The 25,733-nt window shown below is 38.4% G+C and overlaps 1 protein-coding gene across 2 annotated transcripts in view; it reads left to right on the top strand.

Moving 5' to 3' along the window:
* The window catches only part of MAN2A1 (mannosidase alpha class 2A member 1), a 186,160-nt gene that overhangs the window by 140,531 nt on the left and 19,896 nt on the right, over positions 1–25,733 (top strand). For both annotated transcript variants that reach the window (XM_003788924.3, XM_023512720.1), the window contains 3 exons: positions 19,850–19,983; positions 22,436–22,577; positions 25,104–25,237. In XM_003788924.3, the coding sequence (XP_003788972.1) occupies positions 19,850–19,983; positions 22,436–22,577; positions 25,104–25,237 (410 nt within the window). The remainder of the gene's footprint in view (positions 1–19,849; positions 19,984–22,435; positions 22,578–25,103; positions 25,238–25,733) is intronic.

The raw sequence follows: 25,733 nt of genomic DNA, 5'->3' as shown, positions 1-25,733 counted from the left end.
TATCTATTCCTAATTTTGCTTAAACTTATTGTGTTTTGGTGGAAAAGTTCTTCCTTGAGTACAGTGTGGCACACACTTGGGAGCAGACCTGTGTCATCAAGTTTGATTTGCCGTTGTTTTTAATCAGTTACATGTTAGAGTAGATGTGGAAGCAATTCATCCTAAAGCTGTAACCCCTCCATCAGGCACATTTGCTTGCTTTTGCTTTTATTTAATCATCTGTCGATGTCGCTGCATCTTCCAAGTTCACGCTGGCTCGCACATCACAGGATGGCTCTATACAGTAGACGGCCCCTCCTGCTGCTGGAGGCTGCAGCTTAGCCTGCCGTCATATCTCAGCAGTGGATCTGGAAATTAATACACTCTGACTTGCCTGTTCACTTATTCCAACCAACTGGACTCACCAAAACTAAATGCTTGTCATTTTTCCTTTCGCCTCTCCTCTTGTCCCCTTCTGGGCAGTGAACTGACTGATAGCTGACTAATAGCCCTATAGCAGGAACAGGGCCACTATGGTTTACCAGGCTCTGGCCTTCCAGTTCTGGGCTTTGTCTAGTCGCTGCCGTGCCTCTCTGCCTCTTTTCTGTGCTTTCGTTTTTCTTTTCCTTTCTCATATGTTTCCATTTAGTCTTCTTTTCCTTGGTGTTCTGGCACATGTTGAAAAAAAAAGTGACATAAGTAAGTATAATATGAAGTTAGGGTACTTCTCGGGATGAGTTTCACTGTAGTTGCCTGGATTAACCCTGAAACTAGCATGTAAAACTTGAAGTGACATATATATCTTTTTTCTCTCTCCATGAAATTTATTTTTAAATTTTTTTTTCCCCAACGTGAAATTAGTTGGTAGGAGATGGAGAAACCAGAATACTCTGAAATGTTTTCTTCGAAACTGTATACATTCCTATGTTTCCATTTGAGCCCCATTCAACATACTTCCCCCAGAAAAGATAAGCTTAGTTCGTTGGGGTTTGAATGAAATTGCTAATCAAGGTCTGTAAGAGAGATGTGAAGTCTATGGAGTGTTTGACTACCTGAAAGGGTAATCAGTATTTGGGGGGTTGGTTATGCTGTGCCAACTTTTGAAAGTTCTTTACCGTTCTAAACTTTGGCCTCCTGTAACCCAGGCATCTAGATGATTGACCAAAACACGTAGACAAAATGTTACTTTAATTAGATGCAAAGAGAAATTCAGCCAACTTCTAACCAAGCTTCTGTGGATTGGCTTTTAGTTAGTATTTTATTTTATTTTTTTAACTTAATTTTTGTTAAATCATAACTGTATACATTTATGGAGTATAATGTGATGATTTGATACTCAATGTGGAATGCTTAAATCAAACTAATTAACATCACCTCACTTATTTTAATGGCATGGCATTTATAATATACTCCTAGCTGTTTTGAAATGTACCCTTGCATTGTGTACATTAAGTGAGATCCCACCAAATACCGTCCCTCCATTCACCCTCATCCTCCCTTCTCTTTTCCCTCCTCTCTCCTCTTTCTTTCTGGACTATCTTTGTATTTTCTCATTTTTATAAATGTGTAAGTGTTTATATATCAGTTTCATAATAGCATTGAGTACACTGAATACTTTTTTTTCCATTCTTGAGATACTTTACTAAGAATGTGTTCCAGCTCTATCCAGGTAAACATAAAAGATGTAAAGTCTCCCTCTTTTTATGGCTGCATAGTATTCCATGGTATATTTATATCACAATTTGTTTATTCATTTATGGGTAGATGGTCATTTAGGCTGCTTCCACTTCTTGGCAGTTGTGAATTGGGCTCAGTAAACATTCTGGTGCAAATATCTTTGTTGTAAAATGATTTTTGTTCATCTGGATAGACACCTAGATATGGACATAATGAGAAGAAAGAGAGCAGAGCTCAATAACAATAAAAAGTTGTTTGAGGAACTTCAAAATACAGGAGAATAGTAATATCGTGTTTCCCCAAAAATAAGACCTACCCAGGTCTTATTACCCAGAAAGCCCTAGCAGGATTTCTATGCATTCGTTAAATATAAGCCCTACTCTGATAATAAGACCTAGTGATGGGCGTGGCAGTGCAGCGTATCTGAAGCCAAGTGCTGAGACCAGCCAGGCCAAACGCCTACATTCTTACCAGCTTTGGCACTCGCCAGGAACAGGTGGAAGCTAGACAGTGGCCCTTCCCCCAAACCGGGAAGGGCTGCTTGGACAGGCCCCATCAGCTGAAGTTGACCTTTAACACTGGTCCTTCAGACCCTGCCCAAACTCCCACCCCTCCATGGCCTGCCTGACCAGGCTGGCAGTGCTACCTGTTCACACTCTGCCCTAGCGCCCAAGGCAGACAGTGCCTGGACCCTGGGCCACACCCAGCCCATCTGTATATGTGTATGTGTGTGATGCTACCTTTCCTCCTGCCCCTGCCAGGGCCCTGCATACACACAGGTATGCATGCACACACTGGGCTTGGGACATGGCCCCCAGAGCTCCTGCCTGAGGAGGACCTTATGCAAACATTTCTGTGCCTGCTGGGTAGGGCACATCTGAGGGGCCTGGCTCCAAGCCTGCAGGGCCAAGGGCCATAGCCGGACAGGGGGTGGCCCCTGGATTCAGGCACATGACCACCACAGGAGCATATGCCCACGCGTGTGTCATGTACTCATCTCACATGCATCCCCCTTCCGGGTCATGCAGACACACCACTACCACACACACATCTCATGCTGTACACCTGGAGGCTGCTCACATCTCTCACGCCCAGTGTCAGTGCACATCTGCCTGTCACATGCTGCCCAGGGACACCCAACAATGGCTCCTTTCTGACCTTCCCCTCTTCCCCTAGCCTCAAGGTGCCCTGCCTGGTGGGGCATGTGAATATGCAATGGGAGTCCTGCACTGTACAATGGCGAGTGTGGGTGCTGTGGCATGCCCGTTCCTGAGGCTGGCTGATGCCCCTGGGCAGGGCCTGTCATGTGAAGCTCGTGTCCTAACTCTGTCTTAAGTGCATTCACGCACTTACACTTGGCCTTATGTACACAGCCTTGCCCGGCCGCCGGGGCATGTAGGGATTAAATAGAAGATGATGACTTCTAGAGGATGACTTCCAGAAGAAGATGACTTAACTGTATTTGAATAAATGTAGATTGTTGTATTATACTTAATAAAAATAAGACATCCCCTGAAAATAAGCCCTAGTATATCTTCTTGAGTAAAAATAAACATAAGACAGTGTCTTATTTTCAGGGAAATACGGTAGTATTTTTTTGAATAACAAAAATATTTATTCTTGAATTTAACTTACTATTTTTTTACTGTATGCTAATTTTCCCCCTTTAGGTTGACCAAATGTGGTTATTCAGAATAATAGTAATGAAAGAGCCTGTTTGTTGTTAGTACCAGATTTCCAATCCAGAATGAGATGGGGGTTGAGGGAGAGAGACTATTAATGTTTTTTGATTATATGCTGTAATTGTATTAGGTTGCTAAACCAGTTAATTATATTATGTCTTCAGTAAGAGGTAAGGAAACAAAATGAGTTAATATGATAAATTGTCTTTATTGTACATCTATTTTAAACCTTCTAAATTAAGGTTATTGATACAATCTTTAAAAAAAAAAGAAACTAAAGTCATGAAAGCATTTAGAAAATTCTTACATCCCTCAATTTCTATTTTAGCTACTCTTGACCTTTTTCTTCTTAAAGTACCTTTTGCCTAAATAAAGCTTCAGAAGAAAACAAAATTGAGAGTAAAAATCAAGCAACACCTCCCAAAGTATCTAAACTGGTCATTATTGGTTTTGAAACAAACTAAGTTGAGCGGCCTTGGTTCAACCGTACCTTTATTTTTTCTTTTAATTTCAGGTTAATTTGAGGGTACAATGAAATAGGTTGCAATGTTTGCGTTTGTTAGATAGACTCCTTCTTATTGTGTGCTGCCCCCAAGAGGTGTTCCGCACACACCCTACCATTGTGCCCATTAAGTGCAACCCTACTTTTGTTTTTGGTTTGGTATTTAACTTTAGTTTTTCTATGTACATTGTCTCCGGGTTCTAAAACTGATTAAAAGCGCTGTTGATTCTGTCTTTCCTAACATCATTTAAGCTTTTGAAAGAATACTGTGTTTTTCTTTTCATTATCATTCAGGCATCGCATTTAAAAGGTTTCTAGAAATATTAAATTAGAAGGTGAAATCTTGTGCTCACTATTTTTAAAAGCTCTACAAGATTAGAGCAATTCAGAGATTTCTAATGAAGTATAATTCTTTGCCTTATGTCAAGTTAAATAAGAAATCCATTTTATAGCACCCATAATTTAATAATGCTTTTGGGGAACTATTTTATGATTTCTATTAAGTTTGTAGAAAATAACATTTTTCTGGGGGGAAAAGGTAAGAGAGGTGGGAATTAATTTTTCTTGCAATGTAATCATCTTTCATTGAGTTGAAGCTTTAAACATTACCAAACAGGCTGTTTGAGGAGTTTTTTTGTTGTTGATCTTGAACTAGAAGGTAGAACATGGTCTGAGTGGGAGTTCTCCTGTTCCCCTGTGCTGTATTTGAGATTGTACCTTCACAGAATGTACATACCTCACAGTAACGTACCGATCAGCAAGTGACATTGCTAACTGGGGCTTTATTTGTCTTCAGAGCTCTAATTATTGGACTTCAGGGCTCTAGTTTTTTGACACCAACAGTTACTTTGAAGAATTAGGTTGCTATGGGTGACCAACGCCCTGTGTACATTTTCACTGGCACAGGTTTAGGCCCCAGATCTGTTACAGTGTACACTGTACACTTTCACGTTTTATTTCCCCTCAGTACTATGTTCTCCTAGGCAGGCGATTGTGAGCAGATGAGTACACTTGTGTAAAGCACGTTTTAACCCTTAGGAGATACACCTTAAATGCAATACTTGTGCCCTATATTCTGTCAACATATTTTAAAACTATAGGTAATGGGTCTTGCTAAAAGAAAGCAAGTAGCCTGGAGGTAAAATGTAATGAACTGCCATCAAAAAGCATGGAAGGAATGACTTCCTTTGACTGAACCGGCTGAATAATTTCCTTTCCTTATATTTAGCAATTGGATAGAATTGCTTAGTTTTTCTGCAAGCAATTTTGAGTGTATGAACCTAAATGAATTTGAAACATGACTCTTGACTTTGAGAGAGTACAAATGAGCTTCATCTAAATTAAACATACAATGAGACCTGCAAAAGCTTCTGTTAAAATGGATTTTAAAAGTAAAAATAAAAAAATATAAAATACTTATATATTTCTTAACACAAGTTCCATCAAGTTCAAGAAGTTTTGTAAGCCATGATACCAGCCATTTAGTCCATTCCCAAAGAACTGAGGGTCAGTGTGGTCTTATTCACATTATTAATGGAAGAAAAATTAGTGTTCTATGAAGATTTTTTAGGATTAGGAAAAAAAACTAAGAAGGAGCTAAGTGAGAACTATAAGGTGTATGCCTAACGTTTCCCACTGAAACTCTCACAAAATTGTCTTTGGTGAGAGGAATGAGTGGGAGCATTGCAGGAGCATCATCGTGATGGAGATGGACTCCCTGGTTCAACTTCCCAGGCACTTTCTGCTGAAGTTTTGGCCACTTTTCTCGAAACACACCATCCAGAATATCAACAAGCAAAATGCCATGAGCACACCAAAAAACTATTGCCATGACATTTGCTGTTAACTGGCCCACTTTTCCTTTGAATGGACCACATCCACCTCTTGGTAGCCGTTGCTTTGATTGCTTGTCTTTTGGATTATGCTGGTAAAGGCATATTTTATCTCCTGTTATGGTTCTTTGAAGAAATCCTTCAGGATCATGATCCCGCTTGATTAAAATTTCCATTGAAAGCTGTGCCGTACCCTGCAGCTAGTCTGTGCGCAACAGTCTTGGCACCTGAATGGGAAGTTTGCTCAACTTTAATTTTTCAGACAGAATTCTGTAAACTGAACTAGTTGAGATGTCTATGAAGTGGCTGTTTTTTCTACTGTTATTCATTAGTTCCCTACAATTAAGGCATGAGCATGGATGGTTTGTGTCTTGCAAACTGACATGAGTGTTCTTTAACTATGAGCCTCACCTTCACCATCTCATGGGTTCTTAAAAACAAGTATCTATGTACAAAACTCCTGGTGTCCTTGGAATATTGTCCTCATGAACTTTTTGTAAAGCTTCAGTAATTTCACCATTTTTCTACCCAAGGTTCATTATAAATTTGATGTCTATTTGTGCTTCAATTTTAGCAGAATTCGTGTTGCTCTGATAGAGACTGTTTTAAGTTGATGCCTATTTTTCTTAGTGCATCAAGCCGGATCCTGTTCAGACATGTTATAAGAAGGTAGTATGAGTTTTTTTCAAATCCATGCATAGTTTTTATATAATATACATTTTCTGTGAGCTTTTTGAATTCTCTTCTTCTGGACCACATTAGGAATTAGAGAATTATATTGGGATTTAGAGATCTAAATCCTTAATTTTGCCTCTACACAAACTAGAGTAACTTTGAGTTCCTCCTTAATTTCTTAGGTCCTCAGTTTCTTAATCAATAAAAAACCTAGATAATCAATTGGGTATAACCATTAAAGAGTCTTCATAAAACTTAGTATTACATAAAATCTCTTTTGCTTGACTCCCTTCGTATAAATTTATTTTCTACACTTGATTTTAGCCAGATGACCAAGAAGATCATCTACTGCCTTCATATTAGAATTGAGTACATTGGATTCTTGCTTCTCCATTCTTGTGATACTTTACTAAGAAAAGTGTATTCCAACTCAATCCAGGTTATTACAAAAGATGTAAAGTCTCCATCTTTTTAATGGCTGAATAGTATTCCATGGTATATGTATGCCACAGCTTGTTAATCCATTCCTGTATTTACAAGAATTTCTACATTCCTGGAATGTAGAATTTAGGTTATTTCTACATTTTGGCAATTGTAAATTGAGCTGCAATACACAGTCTAGTGCAAATGTCCTTATGATAAAAGGATTTTTTTTTTCTTCTGAGTAGATGCCTGCTAATGGAATTGTAGGATCAAATGAGATATCTAATTTGAGTTCTTTGAGGATTCCCATACTTCCTTCCAAAAAGGTTATATTATTTTATGGTCCCAACAGCAGTGTTGTTCCCTTCTCTCCACATTCATACCAGCATCTACAGCTTTGAGACTTTGTGATGGGAGTTATTGAGGTTAGGTGGTATCTCAGGGAGGTTTTGATTTGCATTTCTCTGATGATCAGGGACAATGAGCATTTTTTCAAATGTTTGTTAGCCATTTGTCTGTCTTTATCATAGAAGGTTCTGTTCATATCTCTTGGCAGAAGTAGATGGGATTGTTTACTCCTTTTCTGTTGATTAATTTGAGTTCTCTGTAGATTCTTTAAACTTTTCAGAGTCTTTTATAGTTTTCAACCCTTTGTCAGATTGATACCAGCAGTTTATCTTTTCTCATTCTGAAAACTGTCGTTTGGTTTACTTGTTGTGTCCTTAGCTGTGCAGAAGTTTTTCAGCTTAATTAAGTCCCATTTGTTAACTTTTGTTGTTCTTGAAATGGCCACTGAAGCCCAGTCCCACATTGTCAAGAGTTTTCCCCACACTTTCTTCTAAGATTTTTATTGTTTCATGTCTTTGATTGAAGTCTCTTATCCATCTTGAGTCAATTTTTGTAAGGAGTGAAAGGTATGGGTCAAGTTTCAGGCTTTTACATAGGATTATCCTGTTCTCCCAGCACAGTTTGTTGAATAAGAGTTCTTTTCCCCACTGTAGGCTTTTGTTTGGTTTATCAAAGATCAGGTGGCAAGTAGAAACTGGTTTCATCTCTTGGTTTTCTATTCTGTTCCATGTCTGTGTCTCTATTTTCGTGCCAATACCATGCTGTTTTGATTACTGTAGACTTGTAATGTAGCCTGAAGTCTGGTAGGGTCAAGCCTCAGGCTTTGTTTTTATTACTACAAATTGCCTTAGCTCTATGGGATTTTTCTGGTTCCATACAAAACGACATACTGTTTTTTCCAGTTCTTCAAAATATGATGTTGGTATTTTAATGGGGATTTCACTGAATCTATAGATTGCTTTTGGTAGAATAGACATTTTAACAACATTGATTCTTCCCAGCCAAGTGCATTTGTTAGTGCCTTCTGCAATTTCTTTTCTTAGGGTTTCATAATTCTCTTTGAAAAGATCTTGTCACTTCTTTTGCTAGGTATATTCCTAAGTATTTCATTTTCTTTGAATCTACTGTGAAGGGAATTGTGTTCTTGATTCTCAACTTGGCTGTTTTTGGCATATACAAAGGCTACTGATTTGTGGGCATTGATTTTATCAATGACATCACTGTATTGCCTGATGACTTCCAGGATTTTAGTGGTTGAGTCTCTGGGGTTTTCTAAGTATAAGATCATATCATCAGCAAAGAGGGAGAGTTTGGCTCCTCTACCCCCATTTGGATGCCCTTTTTATCCTTCTCTTGCCTAGTTAATTGCATTGGGTAGAACTTCCAGAACTATGTTGAATAATAGTGATGATAATGGACTTCCTTGTCTGGTTCTAGTTTTAAGTGGAAAAGGTTTCAGAATCCAATGTACTCAATTCTGATATGAAGGCAGTAGATGATACTGCCTTACATACAAAGGGTAGGGTAGGGGAATGAGGGATGGGGAGAGGGGAGGAAGGAAGTGAGTGGAGGGTCATGGTGTATGACACACCTCTTGGGGGGGCGGGACATAATTACAAGAGGGGCTTTACCTAACAACTGCAATCAGTGTAACTTAATTTTTTGTACCCTCAATGAATCCCAAACAATAAAAAATAAATTAATTATTTAAAAAGCTTTTGTGCAGCTAAGAAAATAATCAACAGAGGCAATAGTATAGATTTTTTTTCTTTTTACAGGCTATGATAGTCAAAATAATTACCTTCATCCAAAATGTCTACTTCTTGATTCCTCAAATCTGAGAGTATTTTACCTTACATGGAAAAAGAGACATTTTTTACAGAATGTAAATAAGTTACAGATCTTAAGATAAAGGAGAGTGTGCTGATTATCCATATTGGCCCAGTGTAATCACATGAATCTTTAAGAATTAAAGAGGGAGGTAGAGAAAAAGATGTGGGACAAAAGTAGCATTTGGAATAATTCGATTACTAGGAGTGGATGTGAGCCAAAAAATACAGGCAGCCTCTAATAGTTGGAGAAGGCAAGCGTGCCATCACCTAGTTTCAACCCAGTGAGTTCTATTTTATATTTCTGACCTCTGTAACTATATAGTAATAAATTTGTGTTATTTAAAAAAAAAAAAAAAAAAACAAAACCACGAAAGACCAAGAAGTAGTTAAATTCATCTTCTAAGGATAGTTGAATCTGGGGCTTCCATCCCTGGAGTCCACCCCACTTGTAAACAAGGTCTTAGAGCTTTACTGAAGTAGTTCTTACTTCCATAAAAAGATTTATGAAGATATTAAAATGGTTTTCAATCAACCTCTCATTTTTTCCCTAAGGCTATATTCCATATTTAGTTTGATTTAAGAGTAAAAAGCATTAAGTAAGTTATGGCTAGGGCAGTCTTAGGTAATTAAAACATTTTTGGAATATCATAATATGCAATGACGGCTTAAGGATTTTTTTACTGTTAATTGGAACTTTTAAAAACTGAAATAAGTTGCTATGTGTCGAACCTGATTATTCCCTACAGGCATGAAAGAGAAAGTTATTTTAAGGGATGATAAACACATTCTGGTTGCACAAATTCAGAACTCAGGGGTTATCTTGGGGGCTGTTTGTGAGCAGCTGCTGTGTTGAAGGCATAGCTCCTTAGCAGGGAAACATTATCCCCTACAAATGAAGTCAGATGACGGGCACAGGAATGGCACACACAGGGGATCGTGGGGTGGTTCAGAGCTGAAACTCCAGAATCCGTCTTCCTCGTTTTTTTTTCCAGCCCCCACGAATTCTTGTTTCTTAGTAAGTGTTTGACCCTGTGTATGTCACTACACATTTGGCCTTGGTTGCATTTTTCTGTAATGGCAACAGTAACAGAGCCAACCTCACAGGGATGTTGAAAGGAGTTAATATCCACAGAGCCTGGCACATGGTGCCGTGTCTTCCAAAGAGTCTGAGTGGGCCAGATGAGCGGTACAACACGTTATAAGACAAAGAATGGCCATTGAGGGGTTGGGGGGAGACTGGAGGAGATTAGCAAAAGCAAGGAAGTGCTCGGTCTTGGAGAAATGTCATTTGAATGGGTGGAAAGGGGGAAAAATATTGCAAATCATGAAGTGGCTTTGCTTTGGGTAGGTCAAATTCCCTATTTCTGTAAGAATTTGAAGAACTCTGTCTCATGCATTTTTAAGTTGACATCTAGCTTTTCTTTATACATTTAAATAGTTGTAAAGGATGTTTTTTTCAGGATATTTTAAATAGTGTCATTTAAAACTAAGCATAACTAGTGGGTAGTGATTTGATACCAAATCATGCATTTTTAAAAGGCGTGGACTAGCGCCTCTTTAGCGGTCAGAAATTTTACAGTATTATTTTCTCCTTAAACTCAGAATTCCATTCTGCTCCCCCCAGAGAATTTTTTTTTTTTGAGAGAGAGCCTGAAGCTGTCCCCCTGGGTAGAGTGCCATGGCATCACAGCTCACAGCAACTCCTGGGCTCAACCTCCAACTCCTGGGCTCAAGCGAGTCTCCTGCCTCAGCCTCCTGAGTAGCTGGGACCACAGGCGCCTGCCACAATGCCTGGCTATTTTTTGGTTGCAGCCGTCATTGTTGTTTGGTGGGCCCGGGCTGGATTCGAACCTGCTACCTTAGGTGTATGTGGCTGGCGCCTTAGCCGCTTGAGCCACAGGTGCTGAGTCCACACAGAAATTTTTATCTTAATGTAATATTTTTATAGTTGAAAGTATTGTTATTAGTCTTTCATTACTTCTCTAAAAAAATCATTTGTGTATGTATACATAAATTAAAACTTAAGAAATATATCACCTTAAGGCACTCTAAGTATTATTAAATTTCTTCTGGATTGGGTGTCATGGCTTATGCCTGCAATCCTAGCACTTTTTTAATTTTCATTTTTCACAGTTTATTGGAAAGGAACATCAAAGTCTACTATTATCTCATTAATAATACTTCATGAAAATATTACTTAAATAAAAGGATCCTGGCACTTTTGGATGGCAAGGTGGGAGGGTTGCTTTAGGCTAGTTCAAGACCAGCCTGAGCAACAATGAGACCTTGTCTATACAAAAAAAAAAAGAAGAAGAAGAAGCAGAAGAAAATTAGTTAAGTATGGTCTTGTCGATCTGTAGTCTCAGCTACTCTGGAGGCTGGGTTAGGAGGATCACTTAAGCCTAAGAATTTGAGGGTACAGTGGGCTACAGAGCAAGACCCTATCTCAAAAAAAATGCAATTGGTAAAAAATGTATTTATCACTATTTTGATAATTTTATATATTTTAATATAAGCATTCCTCTCAATTGTACCATTTTTATTCTTAATAATATATCTATTGGTGACTACTCATGCTAGAATGAGGTATGTTTTAGCATTGATTTTATTCTTATTTTTGTTTTCATAAATATTAGTGCAAAGAACACTCACTTTACTAGCTGTTAAGGGAAGGAGTTTTGTTCTAGGAATATCATTCTATACATCACATTCCTTCTAAGTTCAATGTTATAAGTCACAGAATGATATATTTTCAAACATTACTTCTAATCAGTTATTTTTAATGATCCACTGCCTAACAACTAAATTAGCTGTGCCTTCAGTTTTGAGGACTTTAGTTCCTTATCTATTTTTAAAACTGTTGTAGTTGTTATGTGTTTCCTCTAAAGCAGAGCTTTTATAAAGCCCCGTTGTTGGATAAAATCAATGTTTAATTTTTAAAAAAAGACAGCTTTCTATAAACTTTCAATACAGGCGTCTTTTTTACAAAGTGATCTTTTTTCTTTGGGGTATATACCCAGCAGTGGGATTGCTGGATCAAATGGTGGGTCCACTATAAGTTCATAAGGACATGCGGGTTTGCCATCCACCAACACTGTAGAGTTCCTTTCTCCCACATCCACACCAGCATTTGTTGTTTATAGGACTTTTTAATGCAAACCATTCTCATTGGAGTTAGGTAATATCTCATTGTGGTTTTGATTTGCATTTCCTTAATGATTAGAGATGTTGAGCATTATTTCATGAATTTGTTAGTCATTAGACTATTTTCATTCGCAAACTTTCTATTCATGTTTTTACCCATTTTGCAATGATGTTGTTTGATCCTTCTCTGCTGATTTGCTTGAGTTCTTTGTAGATTCTGGGTATCAGTCTTTATCAGTTGTGTAGCATGCAAATATTTTTTCCCATCCTGTGGGTTCTCTATTTAGAGCACTATTCACAACTGCAAAGGCATGGAAACAACCCAAGTGCCCACCAACACATGAATGGATTAATAAAATGTGTTAGTTATACGCATACTGTGGAGTACTACTCAGCCAAAAAAAATGATGATCTAAAAGAGTGAGACCTCGTTTCTACTAAAAACAGAAAAAATCAGCCTGTAGTTTCAGGTACTTGAGAGTCTGAGGTAAGAGGATCGCCTGAGCCCAGGAGTTTGAGGTTGCTGTGAGCTATGACTCCCTAGCTTTCTAGCCTGGGGCAACAGAGTGAGACTCTGTCTCAAATTAAAAAAAAAAAAAAGTGGCCATCTAATGTTTTGAGATGATCTGGATGGAGCTGGAAACCGTTCTTCTAAGTGAAGTCACAAGAATGGAGAAACAAACGCTTGTACTCAATACCAGATTGGAACTAACTGATCAACACTTGCAGTGCACATGTGGAAGTAAATCTCCATGAAAACCAAGCTGCGAGGAGGATGGAGGTGGGGATGGGTCAGTCATACCTGTTGGGTACAGTGCACACTAGCTGGGTGGAGGGTACACTTACACCTTTGACTCAGTCTGTATAAAAATGTATACCCCCTAGTATTCTGGGGGTGGGGGGGAGACTGCTTTCTTTCAGTTATTAGGCCTTCAAGTATCTCATACTTTATTGTTGTAATCTTTACCCCAAATTTGCCATCTGTGTGATCAAAATACTATGCCTTTCCTATACTATTATATACATTTGCTTTTGGATATTATTGTGAGAATTATTAAATGTACACTAGTGCTTAACTCACTTTTGCTTAACTCACAAGTGATTGATAAGTAATAATAGCTGTTTGTCTAGTAGGGTTTTACAAATAGACCAAAGTGGTGTATCATCATGTTCTTAAATTTGTGTCTTGTAATGAAATTTACTAAAATTTGTATTCATAAAAGCAGATGTTGAAATTTTCACTTGTGGAGAAATAATCAATATGAACATTTACAGAACCAGAAATCAGCAGTGCCTCGGAGGATAAATTAGATCTTATAATGGATGATAAGTTGAGTAAGTCAACATGGAGGAAAGGTCATCCAGTTGTGGGAATTATTACCATTTTTATTCTGGTATTTGCAGATACAAGCACAGTTTTTGAAAAAAATATAGTCATGATAATATTTGCTTTATAGAAACAGTATTTGCATGTTGACATAATTTATCACTGTTGTGAGAACTTCCATTTAAATGTGTGTTGAACTAAGCAGAGTGATAATAACTGTAAGTGTGAACTCCAAATTAAATTGGATAAAGTTCACAAATAAAACAAAGTCACAAAAATAAATACATAATAGAATAGGTATTTTTATGTGTTTGATGAGCTAAATACAGAACAAAATGTTCCCAAAATTGGAGAGGCAAATACTCAAAATCGGAAACCCCCCCTTTTTGGGGGGAGGGGACAGCAATTATTGTCCTACTTCTACAAAGTGATGGCTTTGTCACCCATATCTGCTCCGACGCAGGTGGGAGAGAAAGGGATGAGAGCCACAATTAATTAGATAGACAGAAAAGTTCCCTTGGCTCCAAAGCTGGCATTTTTAGGACACTCGCTAAAGACCTTGCTTTGAATCTTAGATGGGTTTTTTGAGGATTTGTATGACATGATAGGAGATCACATGTCAGATTCAGTTAAACTTTTGTTTGCAGACTAACATACCTCTCTCGGGGTTCACACCATCACTTTTCAGTTTCCTGGATGGGTGTGGGCTGGTTGGTACTATCCCATCTTGATCTAGACTTCCTGTTCTAATCATACATTAAGTGCTGCTGATAAGATACTGGACTTCTGCTGGGGTATGACTGAGATGCTTTTGTTCTTTCTCTTAAGCAGTTGCCTCTCACTCCTGTAACTGGCTGAGTGTGGCAAGAGTGCTGCCTGATTATTCCAGGTATCTCCCTTGGAAAAGGTGTACTTTGCATTTCAGAATAGCTGGAATAATGACAGTCTGGAGAGGTGGAGAAGGTTGGGCTAACTCAGATTCTGCAGATCAGGTTTGGGTGGGTGGTTCCAGATAGACTTTGCAGAGATCTCACTGTAGATAGTGCAAAGGAAATGACACCTGGGAGTCTTCAAAGACTATGGCCGGTTGCTGTTCAGAGATAGGACCCCAGGCTTTCCATGTGTATTCCGGAGTCTTTGAGACCTGGCATGAGTCGGGGATGCCCCGAGTCTTTCTCTCCCCACTCCAAGGAGCACCCTCCTTAGTTTCCTTAGACTGCTGCCGAGCAACAGAATCAGGAGGGTGATGCCCTTTCTTCTTTGTTCCCTCTCCTGATCCACGCAGCGGGGGAAGGATCTAAGGAGACCAGTATCACTTTGATAGTGGCAGTAAAAACCCTGTGAGCCTGAGGCTGCTGTCCTCCCACAGTTGAGATGTGCCCCTCACCCGCCGCCTAACAATGACCCATTTTATTTTATTTTTTTCTTGCTTCTATCTTAGAAAATATTCTTCCTTCAGAGATGCTTAAAATTATTTTTATAAATACCTATACAGGTAATATATCCGTATACTCTTTGGACAGAAATTTCACACCATACAGACAAAAGATAAAGCCCCTCTGACATCTGTGTTTGTCCCTGTCCACTCCTGAGGAGAGAGAAATCAGAAACAGGCACATGCCCACACATGTTCGTACCATACACCTGTAGAAATGTGTAAAACTGAGTTTGTTACGTAGGATGGGCAAAGAGTCTCTGATGCTCTACAGATGCTCCGTTTAGTGTGGTCATCAGATCTTTCTCTGCCGAGACAGATGGCCGCCTCATTCCCCTTTGCCACACAGCGCTCCACAGCACGTGTGCACCGACTGTATGTGTGCATTTTCCTGGTGATGGACGCGTAGCATGTTTCCCCTTGGTGCCCTTTGCCCTCAGCAGAATGGCTGCTGCAGACTCCCGGGGCTCATGCCTGTGCCCTCCTCAGCAGGTTCAGTGAGAGGGAGCTGTGAGAGTGTGTGTCCTTCACATTTATAAAGTGAGGGTGCCATCTTAAAAGAGAGTTTTGAGTTGTTTCCAAGAAATTCTGGGGCCTGGCAAGCCTGTTTTTTCACTCAGTTTCATAGTTCTTACAACACTTGAAATATCAGTTCAGTGCCGTTTCTTCTTTAAAAAAAAAAGAAAAAGTCTGGAGGTCTTCTCTCTACTTAGAGTTACTACAAGGCTTCACCCAATCCTTGGTTCCAAAGTAACTTCCACTTTCTCTAAAAGTCGGTCTGCTGCTTGAGAGGATGTTCCAGTTTTATGACCTTGGGCAAGTGATTTCCTCTCAGGCTTAAGGTCGGATGAAATGTGTTGTTATGTATGTAAAGCAGGTGGCAAACTGTGATACCGAGTGAGCATCAGTAACTGTCGGGTACTGTCACTGCCAGATGGCTGCTGCCCTTCCCTCAGCAGACATTTGTAGTATCTGCTGGGTGCAGGAAGGCAAGTGAGACATGGTCCCTGCCCCTGAGGAATCTGCATTCTGCCATGCACGTGTTTGCCCACAGTAGTCCTTACTCTGTCATCTTCCCGGCTACTTAAACTGTATCCATAGCCCAGTTTGCTTTCCTCTCTGGTCAGCTAACTTCTGCTTGATGAAGGCTTTCACGTCTTAACTATTTCTTTTAACAGTAATCCAGCTCTTACCACCTGCCCAAAATGTTGTTAAGTAATGTAATGCGGCCAGGCAGTGGCTCACACCTGTAACCCAGCACTCTAGGAGGCTCACGTGGGATGAAGCTCAGGCGTTCAAGACGAGTCTGAGCAAGAGCAAGAGCCTGTCTCTACTAAAAACAGAAAAATTACCTGGGCATTATAGAGGGTGTACTCCCAGCTACTCTGGAGGCTAAGGCAGGAGGATCGGTTGAACCCAGAAGTTCAAGGTTGCTGTGAGCCAGGCTAATGCCTGGGCAGCAGAGTGGGACTCTGTCTCAAAAAAAAAAAAAAAAAAAAAAAGTGTAATGCAAAGGTGGCGTGTAAGACAGTCTATGTGTTTATGAGAAGCAGTGTAGTGAGACCTTCAAGAAGACTCTTCTTTTGGCCTCTTTACTACCAGTTCTCTCCTGCAGACTAGCTCTATTCTACCTTGTACCTCCTGTGTTAAAAAGGATAAACAACCTTCATTCTTTCCTCTCCAGGGGGCCAAGTGTTAGCATCAAGAGGGCACTTATTTCTCTCTATTGAAACCTGGGAATGGCATCACCCCACTCCCTGCCCTCTCCCTATGGACAACACTTGTATTGAATCAAAAATCAGAGAAGCTTAGAAAGCCCTGGCCATGCCTGCTCAGGCAGGACACCTTTGGTAAAAAGGAACACTTCTGCTGCCACATATTGCAGGCTAAGGTCTGACAGTAACTCATCCGAGGAAAATGCTACATACCTTGTTGCTGAATATCATTGCAATCACCTTCAAAGTATTCTGCTTGGGAAGCTATACACTGACCCAAGTACTTAGTCCACCTGTCAAAGCAATTTTGAATTAGCCATCAGAGCTGTCATTCTATGAGGTCTGACAATTAAGTTTGCAAACTTGCCACTTCATGCTTATGTTGGCAGCACCGTACAAACGTCTCGGTAAGGTTTCATAACCTTGGTTTATGCGGGTCTCACAGCTGTGTTCATGTCGACATGTGGTGGTGTCCTGTTGAGTGGTGTTCAGAAAAAGACGGCAAAAGTGCTTTGAAGGATGGACTAGACACCAGCATTTGTGCATAGCTTCCCAAGGGGAGTCCTTTGAAGGCGACGTGATATTCAGCTTTGAGGTCTGTTGTGCTTTTCCTAGGATGAGTTTGTGAACTTAATTGTCAGATCTCATGGACTGCTTGGTACCATTGGTTTATTTCCCTGCTTCCCACGAAGTTCTCTCTTCTATCTCATGAGCTTCCTTGGAAGGGCACAGAGCTGGAAATTCTTGACACAGGATAGGAACAGTTGGCAGTCCTCGATTGCTCTCTCACAAGTATGTTGTTCTTAAAAAAATTATCTTTGAGAGCTCAGATACCTCCCTGCTTTTATGACCATTATGGTGTTTGGGGGGCTTGTTCATAATAAGCATATTAATTTTGATCTTATTTTAAAAGCTGTTCTGGCACAGAATTGAAATTAACATCTTAATGAATTATGAATGGACATAGAGGCTTTTAAAGAGCTTTAAGTATTTGTTGCTACAATAGGATCTGAGTATAATACTGAGCTTGAGAAAGATCATTTATAATTTATTATCGCTAGAGGTAATGTAAAATTATTAATTTTTCCTTGAAGCATGTTCTTTGTAAATGTTTTCTGGAGATACATGAATTGAAGTTAATGATGTGTTCTTTTGTTAAGAGTTTATTTCATTTCATGTGTTCTGTTGACCCCTGAGAGAATATCTAATCTAGAGAGAGGAGAACATAAAACGGTACTTGTACTGAAAACCCTACAGGTGCTTTTGGTAATGAGAATTTGCTTCTTGTCATCTGTGATGCACCCTAGTGCTACATGAGTACCGTCCTCCTTGTCACCACATTTTACATTCCAGATGTCTTTGGTTCATTTGTAGATGCTTGTCTATTATCATTAAAATTCTGTGTGTGTTTCATTTTGGTTTAATAAAAATATTGTTAATGTAAGCATACTGAAAGGGAAGTCTGCATTTAGACTAGTATATTTTCTAGCTCAAAAAAGATACCATTGTTTATCATCAGTTTATGTGATTTTTTTTTAACTTCCCAATAGTGGGAGAAATATTTGGATCATCTATCTTTGCAGGTCCTTCTGGTAACTCTTAGAAGGAAATGACTGTATATTTAACTGGGAGATGTTATTGGTTCAGACTATGTCTATTTAAAAAAAGACATCCTTCCATTTGCCACCCAAGGAGATTATACTCAGACTAGTTTTAAGAACATAGCAACTAACACTAACTCCAGTTAAGTTTGTTGAGTTGAAAGAGCAGTGTGTGCCCGAAAGTAGTTCTGGGAGCATTCTGAAAGTCTCATTACTAGCGGCTTCTGCTCATTTAGTGTTATTCATCACTATGTCATTATCTCCATTTTCCAGTTTCCAGTGTTCTTTTCATATAAACCCATAGGGCCTACACTAACTGCATTCCCATTCTTTTCCACAAGCCCCACAGATTCAAACTTCTCATCTGTTTGCTGTCACCTTCTATAAGCTCTGGGGAGTCTTCTGGGCTCCTGGGAGAAAGGTCTTCCTCATTCGCTTCTGGCCCTTTTTGTACACATTCCTTTTCGTGTAAAGAGTACGTTTATTATCAGCCCAGAGTGACAGATCGTGTGTGAGCTGTGGGTAGAGGATGGTAAGCAAAATAAAACTAGAGGTAAGTTACCAGGGCTCTAGGAAACTCAGAAAGCACCATCTTTATGAAGTAGGGTAGGGCCAGTCTTTCTTCTTATGGCCACTTTGACGATCCTGTAATAACTTTCACACGTACTCCATCTGTATTGATTGCTGGATTTCCGAACTCCTCTCTCCATCTCTGAAATGGATTCAAGGCCTCACTGAGGACCTGCAGATACATTTAGGGTAAGAGTGACAAATGGGAAATACAGAACATCCATAACTGACCACCTCCCTACACTGACCACCTCCACTTTAATAGCCCAGACGTGCACCACATTACAGATCAGTACAATAGACTTAGTTCCTGATGTTCCACTTCCATGTGCTGACTAGTTAACAAACCACCCTTGAGTGGTCAGTCTACACGGGTTCTACTGTAATAAACAGTTTAGGCTTATCAAAAAAAAAAGTTTTGATGTATTAGGGACTTCTCATAGCTGTCCTCTGCTTTAAACAGAGAGGGCAAAATGAATCGCTTTATAACAGAGTCCTAGGAGATACCAAATTTAACTAAAATTGATTTAACTTCTGGGGAGCTCTCCAGATTAATGTAATCCACAAATACTAATATGTTAATATCACTTTCAGCCATAAATCATCTCATTAGATCTCCTGTCTCTTTTCTTAGAAATAGATGTGGGCAATATTATACTGTCTCTTGAACCAACAGAATGTCAATTTTATTGGCTAACAGTTTCTAGTGTGTAAGGGGAGAATGGTGGAGAAGTAGGCTGGAACAGCTCTGTGACACAGGGACAGGTGGACTGGCCTGTGGTGGGTCTGGTCTGTTCTCATTTTATGTTCTCTTTTCCCTCTAGACCTCATTGGAGAATCGTTTACGTGTTACATGTCATCTGCATTTGTCTCATAGCAAACTTTTCATCCTTTTGTTGAACTGTTTGTGCCCCTGAATATATATTATCTATCCTCTGATGGATAGTATAAAGAAAATTAAATTGTGATACCATTTAGTATATGAGCGATGGTAAGACAGGAAGTAAAAAACAGGAAAATGTATATAATCTTTGAAGTTCTATACAGTGCAGTTATGAAATGTGGGGCAATTAATTTTTTTATTGTGTATTTTTTTTTTTAATTTAGGAATAGAAGGACAGTCTGTGGAAATTTCCAATATTGTGGACATCCGAAAAGTATATAATCGTGAAATTGCAATGAGAATTTCTTCTGATATAAAAAGTCAAAATAGATTTTATACTGATCTAAATGGATACCAGGTAATTTTCCTTTAAAATGTCTAAGTAATAGTTGCATTAGTGTGTTATTTTTACATATGATAATGGGACAGTTAGTACGAAAAAAATATAAAACTGAATTTTGACACATAGTTTCAGGCTCCATATTCAAACAGATATCCAAAGTTAGAACAAATATTCGAGAGACCATTTTTTAGAACATCTATTTGTAAGGATTTACTTATTTAAAGAGAGATTTGGTGACCAGTATGCATATTAAAATACCTTGATGCTAAAATATATGTGTATGTATCCACCAGAAAGGAAATGTAATTAAGGTAATTAAGGATTGATAGATTATGTGTTTTGTTTTCCTCATCAAGAATTAGCCTATACATATTTGGGTTAACCCTTATATATTTTAAAATGTATGATCTAATAATAGGCTCTTTTAAATTTCAGGAAAACTCTTCCCCTCTCTTTATTGACGTGTGTATATGCGTACACTTATATACACACACATATATGTACAACATAAACAAATATATCTAATTAGAAATGTGGGTGGATGTGTATTTAATCAACATTTTCATGAAATAGTCTTAAATAGTAGTAAGAAAATCGATTCATACAATTTTTTCAGAGTATCATTTCTTCAGTGTAACAGAGCTCCTTTGTTAACTAGACCTCTGTATTCTGTGCATATGTGTGTGACAGCATGTCTTTGAAATAATACTGTGAAAAATATGAACGTATCTTTGAAACATGAATGGTTTTAAAATTTTCTGCCTATGGCTATGAATAGAAATAATTTCACAATAAATGCTTTTACTTTGATTTTCAACTGGGATGAGTGAAAAAGATTGCAATAATTTTCTATAATATCCTCCAAAAGTTAAATTTAAGCCTTTCTAAAGCATGAGAATTACTGCATACATTCTGAATTGACATGTTAATTCTACTATGGTCATGTGGTTTTCAAATGAAACCTTGACTTTATGGTGATTCATTTTCCTTGTATACAAAAGAAAATGTTTTCTTAAAATCTCATTATTTGTGTGTGTGGGTGTACAAATGAATGAGAAAACTTAACAAAAATGAGTAACCAAAAATGTGTATTTTATTTTTGAGGTTCAAACGTTTGAATAAACAGGAAAATATTATTTTCAAGTCTATAATCTAAACATTTCTTTTAAAATGGGTCACTTTTAAACTTTGGAAATAGTAATACTTAAACAAAGCTAGAAATGTAGCTCCACAGGTGGGAAGTAGGGGAGGAGTAAGAACACAATTTGTGGCAGTTTTAAATGTCTTTTTTATAAGTTTACGTATACCAATTAGTTGGAATGGGAAGATCAGGATTGGAAAGGAGAAATGAAGAATTCTCTCTCTCTCTTGTCACAGAGTGTTGTCCCTGTGCCTCTGTCTCTGTCCAAATTTCCCTCTTCTTACAAAGACGCCAGTCACTCAGTTAAGGCCAAACCAAAGGCAGTATGACCTTGTCTTTGTCTCCAGAGACTCTATTTCAAAATAAGATCACATTCACAGGTTGGGGGTGGACATGAATTGTGGGGGTGGGGGGAGGTGCATTATTCAGCCTAGTACAACCAGTAAAATTGAGAGACATTGCAATGTTGTTGGAAAGATTAAAAAGCAGACTTGTAAAATAGCTCAGAACAATGCCTCTTGTGAACAGGCACTTACTACACATCAACTACTGTGTTATCTTGTGTACCTTTTGTAGCTTTCCTTTCCTTGAGTTTCACCTCACCCTTTTGTGAGTTTAAATGAAGAGATGGCATTTTTATGTGCTGTAATAAGGATTCACCGGTAGCAGGGCCCTGAAGTTAGTCACTGTGACCCAAATTGGTTTTGGAGTTAGCGACAGTCTCTCTCAAAAAGTAAGGTTAGAGTTAATTCAGGTACTAAGCTACAAGAAATTGGAATTTAGAACTATCTGCATTGAAACTAATCAAAAAGAATAAGCATTGAATGGTTTTAAACATAAATACGTAGTATGCATTTGATTATAAAGTAATATGTTAGAGGATTTGGTGGGGAGATCTGTGGTATTTATTAAAACTGATTCAAGAATAAGAGATATTTCTTGAAAGGGGATAGAGGGCTATTATGCTTCGCATTCATTTCAAAAGCCGTGTGTTAGATTTAGATGAGAAATGAATGCTTAATACCTTTATAATTTGTTTTATGCAAATATTGGAGAGCCAGAAGACTTTTGTTAAGCATTTCTATTCTGAATTTAAGTAAAAATGCCTATTTTTAAAATCTGGACAAGTTCTGCCTTTCTCACTTAAAAATTGTCTTCTAAGATCCTTGTGTTTTTCCTTCATACTGTTTTAAAGAGTGTTTTAATTTTTTAATTATTTCCTCCCTTGAACAAAAAGGAAGCTGTGTCTTTTTCTCTCTGGAAGGAGAGTCATGTGTGCTAACACTACATTTTTAACGTACATATGTAAATAATCACCTTTTATAGATTCAACCTAGAGTGACAATGAGAAAATTGCCTCTGCAAGCAAATGTCTATCCGATGACCACAATGGCTTATATCCAGGACGCTGAGCACCGTCTGACCCTGCTCTCGGCTCAGTCTCTGGGGGTTTCCAGTCTCAGTAGCGGTATGTGCTGTTCAAAGACTATGTGGCTCTAAAAGGTGTCCGTTCCAAGTGTGTACTTTTTCTGTTGGTTGAGTGTACTGTCATCTCCAGTTAAAACTTCTCTGTGTCTTTTTAGCTTTTTTTCTTTCAAGGACCAGACTATTTGTTAATTTGGGGTTTTGCAAGAACAACATAAAATGATGACTTTCCTTATCTTCTGGTGAAGAACTGGGAGACCTGAAACTCATGTCACGATTGTTTTTTTTTAAAGATAATTTATTTCTCTTGATAAGCTGTTGAGGTCTCTGTTCTCATTGTGATTTAATGGATGTGGGAACTCAGACACCAGACAGAGAAAGTTTAGATAAGTTGCCTGAGTTTGCAGAAGTGGGGAGTAGGCCCTTCTCTGAATCAAAGTCTTTTCACCCCACTACCATCTGCAAGAAGAAAGGGAGTGGGAATGGCGGAGGGATGGCCTGAAGGGTTCCAGACGAGAGAAATGCAGATAAAGTGGGCGAAAGTAGATGAGAGACACTGATTAGTTTTTATAAAACTCTCTATTGAGAGACTTTGATCCCCTTTTATGTGTTTTTAATTGTTTATCACACCATATTATCCATTGTTCTTCTGATAAGAGTTGCTAAGGACAAAGGTCCCAAGGAGCCAGGCAGATACTAAGTGGGCACAGTGCCTGGTACAACTTCTGGCACAAACTGACTTTGTATATTAGGCAGATATGAGCCTTCTGTACTCCATACACAGAAATCGCTACTTCCCATTTTTCCTTGTAGCCTTTATCAGATAAAATATGTGAACTTGTACCATAAAGACATGGATTCTTATTAAAATAATGTGGGTTTATGTCAGGGATCCTTAGGAAGTGGAAGAGGCTTGAGCAAGCTAGAGGACATGCCCCCTGCGTACACTGAGGACACAGCTTAGTGCACTGAAATTGTTAGTAACCATGGGATTAGGGGCCCAGGTTGGTACCTGCGTACACTGAGGACACAGCTTAGTGCACTGAAATTGTTAGTAACCATGGGATTAGGGTCCCAGCTTATTGCATTTTTAAATTTTGAGGAAGAGTCTCAAAGTCTAGATTTTATGTGAAGCTGTCCAATGTGTAAATCCTGACATAATTTGTTTAAAGATACTATGTAGACACAACATAAAACATCTTTGTGTCCTACATGACTCTGAGCTGCCCATTTTAAAACTCTGCCTTAAATTCTCAAAATTGTGCTCTAAATAGGGGAACCAACATCAGGACGCAAGAAGTATTATCTCACTTCCAGAAAACGACAAGCTGAGAAATAGAGCTCCTCCACTTGTGCTGGAGACACCCAAATACCCTATATTTGAGTAAAGACACTTTGGGTACAATCCAGACCACTAGTGTACATTGGGTGCAATCCACATGTTCTGTGCACCCATTTGGAGGTAGGAGAAGAGTTTTAAAAATTGCCAAGAGGTTGATGTACCATGTGGGTGCACAGTGACAAGCTGTGGGTATAAAGCATGGGATCTGTCAGCCCTGTCTTTGAGGGCCAGGCCTAGACACCTGACTTCTAAATTAGGAAGGCAGTGACGGTGAGAATCCTGCTCATCACTGGTAGTTTTATGTATAGGGTATCTAAACTGAGAGGAAAGGAACAGAACAGAATTGGTTTGACTATGTAAGAGGTGTAGTTATTAACACATTTTATGTTAACGATTTCTTTTTTGTGCTGAATGACTGTTTAGTATAGTAATGGATGTGAATGAATATATGTGCATTTTTTATGTACATGTAACTTCAGATTTTAAAGTCTTATTTGAGTATATATGACTCCCTCCCCTTAGTTTCTTCACTTTTTAATTTCATAACCGAATCATCAGCTTGTAACTTAAAACTGGAGGAAAGATGGAGTTATTGCACAGCAGTGAAGGAACCAGCCGTGACCCCTTTGAAGCCAGAAGAGAGGGGACAACGGTGGTGCCACTAACACAGTATCAGAGAAGGAAGGGAGCACATGGAAGGCGTCTCCATATTCTAGGGTGTCTTCAGAGAATTGCCACGTAGCAAGTGACCTACGTTTTATTTGCAGATCTTTTGTAGATCCTACCCATCTGTGTGTATCTTACCACTCCGTGTATGTTATCATGGAGTAAAAAGATACATGGAGCACTTTCTGTTAAATCTCACCATCATTTTTAAATTCTAAATTCTGCCATTGAAAATTTTGAAGAATTTAATTTGTCAGGGCTTTTTGGAAAAGGTCTCATAAGTTTTGATCTGTCATGTCTTATTTTAAAATTTTCTATTATCAGATGTTGCTAAACATTAATAAAGAAAAGCAGAAATGTTATCCTATTTGATGTGGTTATACTAGCTGCTTTGAGCCAATATCAAGAGAAAGCCCATGGTTAGTGGGTTGTATACATCCATCTCCTTGATTAGAAGGAAAATTTAAAGCTAGATTGTGGGTACCTTCTACTTAAGTGATCCTCAATGAATATCTTTATTAAATAAGCCTGGTCAGTTTTGCTTGTTTGTTTGTTTGTTAGGTGAGATTGAAGTTATCATGGATCGAAGACTCATGCAAGATGATAATCGTGGCCTTGGGCAAGGTTGCCATGATAACAAGATTACAGCTAATCTATTTCGAATACTACTAGAAAGAAGAAGTGCCGTTAATATGGTAGGAAAAAATAACTAGTGTGTTCTGATGCTGTTTGTTCTGTGTCACCCCAAATTTGAAATTATGACTTTCCATTTCTTAATTTTTCTAAATAATTTCCAATATTGAGATTTATTTATAGTGGAGTTAACCCACACTCACAGAAAGAGAACTTCATTTTTAAGTACCATTAAGATTTGCATTTAGGTTATTTATTTATTTATTACTTATTATATAGATTAAAAAATTAATGTCATGGAATCAGTTTGGGTGAGGTTTCTTGAAATTATTTTGAAAGAAGTAAGAATTTTAACAATGAGCTAAAACTTAAAGAAGAAAATTTAGTGACATAAGAAGTAAATTTAGTGGTCGAATTTACTTGAAACCGTAGCGTACTTCTTACAGTCTCAGATTTATCAACTGAAAATGGATTTACTTGTCTGTCTTTCATGCTTGATTTTCATTTCTCAAAGTAAAAATCCAACACTCTGTGTTCAACTGTCTGCCAAAAGCCCAG

Source organism: Otolemur garnettii, unplaced genomic scaffold (assembly GCF_000181295.1).
Source record: "Otolemur garnettii isolate 467f Iridium unplaced genomic scaffold, OtoGar3 scaffold00030, whole genome shotgun sequence".
Classification (NCBI taxonomy): Eukaryota; Metazoa; Chordata; class Mammalia; order Primates; family Galagidae; genus Otolemur; species Otolemur garnettii.
This window is presented reverse-complemented; position numbering and strand designations above follow the sequence as displayed.